Source organism: Guyanagaster necrorhizus (genome assembly GCF_019112545.1).
Source record: "Guyanagaster necrorhizus MCA 3950 unplaced genomic scaffold BT62scaffold_55, whole genome shotgun sequence".
Lineage (NCBI taxonomy): Eukaryota > Fungi > Basidiomycota > Agaricomycetes > Agaricales > Physalacriaceae > Guyanagaster > Guyanagaster necrorhizus.
In genome coordinates, this window is record NW_025064934.1 from 21889 (window position 1) to 32951 (window position 11063).

The 11063-nt window shown below is 41.0% G+C and overlaps 1 protein-coding gene across 1 annotated transcript; it reads left to right on the forward strand.

Moving 5' to 3' along the window:
• Positions 1–281: 281 nt before the first annotated feature.
• BT62DRAFT_924264 (uncharacterized protein) lies at positions 282–1256 on the forward strand (the record flags this gene model as incomplete). Its single annotated transcript, XM_043184593.1, has 3 exons — positions 282–794; positions 856–969; positions 1026–1256. The coding sequence occupies 3 exons, from the start codon at positions 282–284 to the stop codon at positions 1254–1256; spliced, it is 858 nt and encodes a 285-aa protein (XP_043033552.1).
• Positions 1257–11063: the final 9807 nt, after the last annotated feature.

The following is an 11063-nucleotide window of genomic DNA, read 5'->3' on the forward strand; positions in this document are numbered from 1 at the left end:
CCAATACTTTTCTTTCATCATGTTGAGCACCAAGAAGTGTTGGAATTGAGGTGCTGGTCATTCAGAGGGAGACATATTAGACTCAGAGGAGAGGTATATTTTATTGTATAGAGTAAGAACAGTGGTGGTTCTGAGTCAAGTGAATAGGTATGAAAATGTCAAAATATAAGGTAAGCAGTAAAATATATATAAATAGAATATGATATTAAAGCCATGAAAACCAAATCTCAACAAGAAGACCAGTTCAAAGGGTCCAAGGAAGATGAGATCCAAAGTGAAACATGTCTGTTCCTCTCCTTTTGTTACTTGACCCTCTAGCCGATCATTCTCTAGGGCGATCTCAAGACACTGTGCCCATATGTTGGTTTTTTTCCCTCTTCTTCTCAATGACATATCAACTCAACATCATCCAGGCATGCTACAGGCCCCCTCTGGCATCTAATCCTGTTTATCCAAGCCTCTCTCCTTCAGAAGCCACTGTTTGTCTTCTGGATGAGCACACATGTTCCAATCAACAATGCGTGTTCATGGTCAAGCCTGACAGCCATCTTCAAATCCCAGAATCAAAGAGACCTAGGGTACTATTCAAAGTCCCTGTTCCTCAGGTGGATCTCCCAGCCCTAATGCCAAAGAATGAGTGTACCATCCTGTTCTCTATGACCTCACCAGGTAGTATGGTCTTTGGACACTTGGTGACAGATGCTCTTGCAAGAAGGCACCTCGCTGACTCCCACATCCTGGCCTCCTGGGACGAGAGGTTCAAATGGAGGACTGAATATGTCTGGCACTTTTCTGTGAATAGGATTAGCTTCTCCTCATTGGTGGTTAATACTGAATATAAACCCATTTCTGTAGTGGCCAGGATATGACATGAGGAAGATCATTGCATTTTCTCTCAAAAATGCAGGCATTCATATGCACGAAGACCTTGTGTTCTTTTTGGCTAGTCACATAAAGACATTCATCTTAGTATGCCCCTCTCTCTCTCACTTTTTTCCACTCCCCTCTTAACACATCCACTGTAGGAATGTATGAAAGGTGCACTCAAAGGTGCAGGCACTGACCTGAACTGGGCCATCACAGAGGACCACACCCTCGATGACTTTGGTATCTCATCATTCTGGATGCTGGAAAATGATATGTGGTGTGTCATGGTCACCATGAAACAGGATATTGCTGATGAATATTCATTCTGCTTGGAGAGAGCAGTGGTGGAGGTGGCAGTGGAAAAGGAGACAAAAAGGAAAGCCTCATGAATGTCTGAGGAAATGGAGGATGAGGAGTATGAAGATGGGGATGCTTATGATATGAGTGTGAAACAGGGATATTCTCAGTATTGTGGCAGTTATCATTACTAGAGTGCTCGACTATCCTATGCACATCATCAACAATTTGTTATTTCTTGAATTCTTCTGCAAGATCAACTACTTATCTTTTACAACAGAAATCCTATCTGAGATAAGGGCATGATCTTCTGCGATAGTAGAATGGTTCTCAATGAGATGATTGTAGTCTGTCTACATTATATTTACATGATGGGAATCTATCCTGAAGTTTGTCAGCATCGTACACGAGTATTTCTCACTGCCAGACCACTCATTTTGAAAGGTATTTTGTCTGTCGACAATGCAATCAAGGCAATGGATGTTGGCTGCCATGGAATAGTTGTCTCTAATCATTGTGAGAATATAATTCATAGCAATATTCAATGTGTGTTGAACATTTCCTTAGGCAGTTGACAAATTGATGGCTCTATTCTGTCCCTTGTTGCACTAGAAAAGATCACAGATGACCCTCACATTCAAGCTATGCAGATTGAGGGAAATTTTACTATCATTTTTGACTCTAGCATATGGTGAGGTAGTGATATAATTAAGGCCATTGTGCTTGGTGCACAAGCTGTCTTATGTATGTGGTTTCTGATTCTGTTGAGTGTAATTCTCAATCTATCCAGTGGGTTGACCCTACATGTACGGTTTTGCTATTAGCAGCAATCAGGGAGTTCAAGAAGTCATACATGGCATACTGTGTGAAGCTGAAATCACTCTAGGATTGTGCAGGTATTCTAACCTGAGCCAAATATGGGAAAAGAAGAATAAAATCATGGAGAAGATGGACTTGGGTTTCTATTCACCTTAGACTTTAAACATCTGTATTCTGTGGTGGCTGAGAAAAGAATGTATTTCATGGTTTCCAATGATGTGTTGGAATTGGAGGCAACAATTAAACCTTCTCTTCATCTTAGGGTTAAGATGCCAATGCCGCAGAATGGAGTTTACAATCACATATTTCTCACTCCACTCCAGTCATGATGACCTCTTCCCTGAATACATTCTCTTCAGGTTGCATGCTGCCATTCTGTTTTCTTAGTACAGTTGACTATCTCACAATGCATATAGTCAGAAGACACCAAAACTGTATGTGTTTATAGATTTATGCAGAACCAAAATAGCATGTGATGTGACATGTGACTTTATGTGACAACATCATCATTGCCCCAAAATGCTGTCAGTGGCTTTTGGGTCAGCTTTCCATGCATCTCCTTGAATAATGCCTCTCTCAACTTCCTCAGCTGTGGTACTAATCCACCCTGGTCACCTTGTGAAACACAAAATGCCTCCAGCTTTTGAATAAGCTCAAATCCTTCCCTTGTAGTTATCAAGGTCTGTTCTTTCTCACCCTCCTCTTTCTCTTCTTCCTCCTCATCATCATCAATGACAGTTATTTCCCCATTTTCTACTGCAATATCATGCTTGACAGCAGCAACAATCTCCTCATCTGTTGGCATCACCTCAAGATCTTCAGTATACTCTTCTGCAATAGAGTTAACCATCTCTTCAATGGTTGGAATGAGACCAAACATGCAATTTCATTGTTTCAATTCAACAAGATGGTCCTTCAACATTATCTCTGCTGTCTGGAGCTGTTGAATGGAGGCAATTTGGGTGGGAGATGTGTTCATTTTTGACTGTGACAAAGAAGCCAACTGATTGACTGCCTCCAGTGCTTTACCAACATCATTCTCTGCATTCATAACAGTCATAAGAGCAGGACACCAGTCAGCATCAGCATATTGGTTTCCAAGCAGATCCTGCAATGCCTGTTCGATCCCTGGAAGCATGTATTTGTCTGTTGAGGCAAAGTCATGAACAAGGTTCTATGCAGACTTGAGGAGTGAGGCATCTTGAAAATTATTGGATGGTGTGGTAGACTGTGACTTGGGTGCATTGTCAGGCATTATACTGGTGTGTTTCCAGCAGTTTGCTATCGTTTCACTGCTGACATTTGCCCAAGCATCATGAGTGATAGTCATAGCTTCAAGAAGATCAAGCTTGAAGATCTCAGACTCTCCAAGATCATTGAGATCAAGTGCATGGATATACATGGCATTCTGATAATGTGCCTTGAAGCAGCAGATAATATCAGCATCTAGCAGCTGAACATATGGAGTCATATTGGGCTCAAAGAACTCCAGCTTTATGTTATGAAGTGTATAAGCAATGGAATGCCCTTGAAAGTTGTCCAAGGTCAGCAGAACCTGTCATATCTTCCTCTTTATTTTTAAATCAAACATTTTCATCCACTCTGTAAATATTTTGCTCATCATCCAGGCCTTCTTGTTATTCTGATAATAGAATCCTATTACTGTTGGACTCTTTTTTTTAAAACACCATAGTTGCTTTGACTTTCTAATAAAAACAACTGGCATCCACTCACTCTCATCTGCATTCACAGCAAAATACATGGTGATGTGAAACTTGTCCTGTTTCTGTTCACTCATAAGACCAGACACCAAGATACAATCTGGAATAGCAAAGATGACAAGACCAGATTCATTAATATTCTATCTGTCCTACATCACATATTTTATCATAATGCTATAAAGACACACATGTTCTTTCTCCACTGCCACCATATCCACTGAGCCTGCTTCTCCATGCTGCCAAACCTCCTGAATCTTCCATGCCTTGCAGAATGACCTCAACCATCCCTCTCTTTTCAAACACTGATCCTCTGGAATATTCATCAGATTTTCAATCTGATTTCACTTCTCTATCAGCATTGCATCAGTCACAGTCTCATCTCAAAGCTGCATGTTCTGATACCAGGATGCAACAGCATGCTCCACATCAGGTTGGGTGACAATATGAGACTTTTTGGATGATAGTGCATTAGGGTTCTCATTTGCATGCTGTTTGATTTTTGTATGAGATGCCAGTTTCCATAAAAGAGTTGATTGGGTAAAGAGCAGTACACCTTCCTTTTAGTTTGTGAAATGTGCCACAATGTCAGCATGTCAATGGGAAGGATGGTTATCAACATGTTTGAATACTATGAGCCAGTCTCCTGTTGTGAGATGTGGGCAGGAGATCTGCTTTAGAGGCTGAGCTGATGATGTGTACATTGGGACTTTCTCCTTCTGTTTTGTATGCTTATATGGATTTCCAGGTTTAGCATGCAGTTTTTGTGTTGGTTCAGAAGGCATGTTTATAGAGATATAGGCTGTGTCACTTTACAATAATTTTTTTTGTGTTTGTCATAGTCTATACAAACAAATTATGTTCTTTATTGTTCTAATATATGCATAATGTCATATCAGCTTACTATAATTTTTGATCTGACAATGCATATTCCTAACTAGAACCATATGCATTATGCGATATGCATTTCTAGCCTATTTCCCTGCTTCTCAACTGCATTCCAGCCCAATCCATATGCAAAGTCAGAATTATGCATTTCGACATCATGCATTGTGAGATAGTCAACTGTATTTGGAAAAGTTAAAGCTATTGTGCATACAATCAAATTTTAAAAATATGGACTTCCTCATATGTATCTTCTGATTTTTTTAGATTCTGAATACAAAATCCATTCTTTGCTAATGTTGATTCAGTTTCATCTGCTTAAATTTCAGATCCTGAAACATATCCAATTCTTTATAAGATTGTCACCAGATGTATAGTTTATAGTCCCTGTGATAATCACTGCATGAAAGATAGTCACTGTATAAAAAACTATTGAAAAGAATTCAATGATTATACTGAATTCACTACCAGTGATGGATATCCTAATCTGGCACATCCTAACAATGGTCATGAGTATGTTAAGATGAATGGTTAAACATATACTGTCTACACCAACTATATATTGTTTTATATAATATTTATCTTAATATACATTATAACTGTCACATCAATATAGAGGTTTGTGTTACTGTCAAGACTATCAAATATATTCATAAATATATTTACAAGGGTCATGTTATGATTTTTCCCTTTTTTTTCTTGAATAACCCCTATTTATGCTTAGTCAGAGCATCTAGACCAGTGCTTTGGACTGTGGGACAGGCTTAGTCATCATAATAGGCTGAGTCTGCTATTGTCCTTCAATGTGATGATGACCCTCAATAATGGACAATACTCTTTTGTAGATAGTAATGATGCTCAAGAACAAAGGGCACTATAATGTAGAAGCTCACAATTAGTAGGAATATATTTAACTCAAGCCTGAACAGTATATAAGTAGTGTAGCTCTTGCTGTATATCTTCAGCTTTAAGCTAAAGTTTATTCTTCTACCACTTCATCTTGAGCCAATCACCTTTGGCCTTGAAGCACTAGATTTGCAAGCACACACAAGTGAACTCTAGTGTGACTGTATAAACTTGATATAGTGCTAGTTTATTATATGTTCAGATCACATGCAACTTGGGCTTAACAATTAGCTTGAAGCTTACACTTCCCTTTTTTTACACATATTAGCATGAAGAAAACTGAATGCCACTATCAAATACATCAACCCCTGATCTCACTGATGACTTCTTCAAACTATTGGCTTCTATTATTGAAACACTTCTAAGTTTACTTGCAATCATCCAACTTTGTTGAGGATGACAATCAATAGCTGCTTGGATAGTCAGGCACTATCAAGCTTTCCAACAGGTATAACAGATTCTATAAAATGTTATGCCTGACCTCCTCTTCTATGACATCCTTATCTCTGCCCAAATGTTCTTTCAGCCTGCCTTTGGAATTATACCCAAAGTCCAGCCTGATGGCTCAAATCTGAGAAGTGATATAGAGAAAGAAGAACACTGATATCCCTCTTGACTCTCTCAACCAATTAACAGAAACAGCAACACTCAGCACACTGGGTTCAGAAACTCATGGATACTGACACACTTTTCTCTAGTCTCAAACCATGAAAATAAAAACCTCTCTGACAACTTCTTTAACAATAAGCCATCTCCTAACCCTTCCACTGCTCCATCAGAGCACAGAATTGGGGACCATGCCTGAGACTCTCTTGATGCTGCTCAGGTGGCTCCAGGATCCTGGAACACATCCTCAGACTCTGGATATGACTCTCTCTATACAACCCTGGCTGAAAGCCTAACTACCTCTGTCCACACTGACTATGGTAGTCATAGGGCCACTGACCTCTGGTCAAACAATGAAGACCCACAAGAGAGGTGGGGAATAAGGCTCCATGCCTAGGTCAACTCAGATGGAAACCTTTGCACTAGACTTAGCCTTGATAGGGGCCTACAGGAACATTTTACACAAGCAGCAGAAACAGACTGAGCCAGTGCTCTTGCTGAGTATGCAGTGGCTCAGGCTCAGAATAAATATGAGAAGGCCCAGTATGACAGGCAGTACCATCACTGCCAGCATGAACTTGAGGCTGCCACCTGGAGATCTGATTCCCCAATCTGGTATAGCCTCTGAACAGAAACTTCAGGCCCTCTCTTCTGAGAGCCCAGCACATCAGCAGAAACAGACCCATGGACAGGATCTGCAGAAGCCATCACCCTGAGTAAAGCCACTTAGAGAGACACTTATTCTCCTGCCTCCAGAAACCTTACCATTGCCAACACAGATATCATTCTCTCAGACTCCAAATCCATCCTTGATGCCTATGGACTTCAAGTGCTTCTTGATATCCATATTTCTGACAATGGCCTCCAGTGATTCCTTGGAGGAAGGGTTGCAGGATTATTCCTCAACCCACACTTCTATTGAAACTTCCATCAGTATCACTGAGAATTGGCAGAAGCAAGAGCATGAGGTAGTAGAAGGATATATCCTGAGATCAGCACTGGCCAACCTCTCACAGAGTCTCCTCCTAGCCCCATCCCTGATGCTACCAGTCCCAGTATCAGGAATGAAGACCAGTTCTCCCACAATGATCAAGCCCCACATCCCATCCATCTATGATCAGCCCAGCAGCTTTCCTGTTGAGGACAGCAAAAAAGAGGCAGATAATAAGGACAAGAAAGATGAGGAGAGTGATTGGTTTGCTCTCCCTAAGGCTTTCAAATATCCAGAGGACCCCAGTGAGATACTGGATAAGAAAGTATTGTTAGAGGAGATACAATAGAAATAGGGGAAAGAGTATGAAAGATTATACTAGAAAGAAACAGTGATTTTATAGAGGGATATTAGTTGGCTAATGATGCCTCTGAGATGAGAGTATACAGCCATGGATGATACTGAAAAAAAGGACATTTTATAGTATGCTGTGACTGAACAAGCTATTTTTATTTATAACAGGACCCACTCTGAAAACCAACTGGGAAAACTCCTAGCATACAAGTCCAAGTACAAGATTGAGCTGATGCTGTGGACTCCCCAAATCATGCTGAAACATGCCATTTATATGGCACCATCTATTTAAAGTGCTGGAATATGGTACACCTATACAACCCCTTCAATTTGAAGCTCTGCCAGTTGGCTCAACTGATCCTGACCTTAACTGATAAGCTAAACTACTGGGTTCCAAAACCCTTGGATTAGCAGAGAAAGCCAACTCTTTAGCAGGCAACTGCCACCAGATAAGGCCAGACCCAGTGGGAAGGCTCCTGAGGTGGATAATCCAAAAGCAGTAAAATTAAGATTTATTATACAAAATGGGATTATAGTGCAAAAGGAAGCATCACCTCCAAACAGCCCAGTTATGGATGACATCTTGCTCCACTCATTCCCCAGCCTGCCAGCTGAATGGTGATGGCCACCATTCAATGAGTACCCAAACCTAATAGAGGCATTACCTGCTGTAAAGCTTGCAAACTCTCTGGTATGAGAAATATGTGTCTGCTCTTGCAAGTTCTTCTATAATCATAAGGGGGAAATCCAGCAGCTCAGAGTGAATCCAACAGAATCCACTTAGAGCAGCAGCTCATTGGTAGAACAAACTCTAGTGTCTGCTTTGAGGCAGATAGACAGGACATAAGTGGAGTGTAAGGGGATAAGGTAGAAAATCTGAGAATGACTCTGAGCTGTCTGCTTGCACAATACCAGGCTCAAAGACTTTTGGGTATGCTTATGGCTTTGGCTTATTGGAGACTAGCAGAATTTTATTCCTTAGCTTTGTATCATAAAAGTTAGTTTTTTTCTATCTACAAGGTTATTCCTTAAATACCAAGATTCCAGAAGCCCACCTCCTTATCAGCTGTGGCCTCTACATGTGTCCAGACCAGTGGGACACCACCATTCTGCTCAGCAGGTCTACTATCTATGAGTGAATCTGCTACACCTTCTATATCTGGTGTCTCATCAAATAGCTTTATAAGACTATCCATGCCTGATCCATCTCTGATTGGATGAAGTATCCCTTGTGTACATGCTCCAGCTGATATACATCCACTCCTAAGTGCTACAGTTATTCATCAGATGCAAAGAGGATGGACAATGGGAAGCTATCTGTTATTATCTTGCAGATTGTTGATCACACAGCAGGTCTCTGAGTGGGTCATGTCAGTGATCCATTGCTTGAACCATAGTGGAGAAATGGTTCTTTGTTTTGAAGGCAGAATAAAGCTTACTGCTCAGCTCTCTTGATGCTCTGGCAGATCTAGAGTCAGAGCAACTGGAATTTGATGCCCATGAGCCAATGGTGCAGCACACCACAGACACCACCATCATTAATTGTTAGCCTGATTTGGTTTGCAAGCTTTGACCATTTAAAGGCACATCAGATAATATTGATCACTTTCTTATTGACTGTAAGCAATACTTCAAAGTATACTCTGTGTACTTCTCTTTTAATATTTACAGAGTCTCCTTCACCTCCACCTATCTAGAAGATAAAGACAAGGTCTGGTGGACCTTGCTCTCCCCTAGCCTTTTTTCAACAATCAGGCAGCATCACTGACTGTCATCCTGGCTGGTATTCAAACAACTCCTTTATGACAAGTTCACCAATCCAGCCATGCAGGAAGTATACAAGAATAAGATGAGAGAGTACAAGATGAGAGATAAGCCCACCATCAAATATTTCAATGAGCTGGAGCAACTTGGCAAGCTTGCCAGAATACAGGATGATGTCACCAATAATGGGAGGATGGTTGAAATGCTCAAATGGAGGGCATCTCCCTCCTACATCAAAATGATCTCAGACATCAGAATGAATATTCCAAAAGAATATGATGTATAGAAGGAATGGATTACTGAAATATATAAAGAATGACAGCAACAGAAGATGAAGCAGGCAAACCTTCAGGGTGATCACAAGCCCTATCAGCCACCAAGTATAAAGCCTGGCAATCAATCCAGCTCTACCAAAACCAGTGCCTCATCATCTAGTACTCCCACATATGGAATCCAGAAGACAGACACTGGCACCATGTACACTGGGAGTGGCAAGCTGATGGACATAGATCAGCTCAAGAAAGAGGGCAAGTGCTTCAATTGCAGACAGAAGAGACACCTTTCATGAAACTGCCTGACAAAGAAATGAACCCATAAAGATATCAGAGTGCAGATCACCAAGCTGCAGAAGGAGGCAGAAGGACTTAAGAAGCTCAGCAAGGACATAAGGGTGGAGGAGGTAAAAGATGGAGCCAACCAGTGAGTGATTCTATTAGATCAGCTGATGGACTTAGCAGTGTGTCTTAAACAGCTGCTGGGCAGACTGATAGTACTTCTGTAGCTATATCTATGCCTAAACTATCTGTGCATTCAAATATACCCTTATCTGCTGCTACAAAACCACCAAAAGAATTGCCTAAACCAAAAACTCAACCACCCATGGGCTGAACAGAGAGAGCAACCTCCATCAGATGGCTCAAGCCCTTTGACACTGAATAGACTTGGCATTCCATCAAGGACACAAAGATAGAAGAAAAAGCAAAGGCAGTACTCAAAAATTGGGTACATAAGACCCAGGCTGAAGAAGTGATCAATAAGATAATTGAGAAAATGAGAAAAGCTGAGCAATGCCAAGCCTTGGAATGGCTCAATGAGCTTAAAGGACCCTGAAAGTACATTCAACAACAGAAGACCCCAGGACAGAACTTAACCACCAAGGCCCAAATCAAGATACTCACATCCTGTTTCACATACACAGTGATGGCCCTGATTGACAGTGGCTGTACTGGTAGTTCTATCAATCATGCTTTTGTTGACAAAAACAAACTACCAACTCAAGCCACTGCTGCCCTGATACCAGTGTACAATGCTGATGGTACTAAGAATCAAGCTGATTTAATTATTGAATTTTTCAAGCTATGACTAACCATCAGTGACCATTCAGAGTGGATTGACCTGGTCATCACAGATCTAGGAACCAAGAAGGTATTCCTTGATCATGATTGGCTCATCTAGCACAACCCACTTGTTAATTAGAAGACTGACTGAATCACATTTGCATAATGTCAATGCCATAAGATTCCTTTTGAGCTGCTGGATGAAGATCCTGAGAATCAGTGGGATGAAGAGATGGAGAACAGCAAGACTATTCTTGCTATAGACATGCAACAGGTGATGCACCATGCCAATGACTTGGCTGCAAGGGCCAATGCAGAGAAAGAGGAGAAGACATTTGAAGAGATAGTATCTGAATGGGTCTGAGATCATCAGAACCTATTCAGTAAAGAGAGTTTTGACAAGCTATTAGAACCAAAGCCATGGGATCATGCATTCAAACTGATTCTGAATGCAAATGCTAACTTGGATTGCAAGACATACCCTCTTGGGAACCTAGAGCAACAGGAACTCAACAAGTTCCTAGATGAAAACCTCTTTAGTGGATGAATCCAGTCTTTCAAGTCACCTATGGCTTCCCC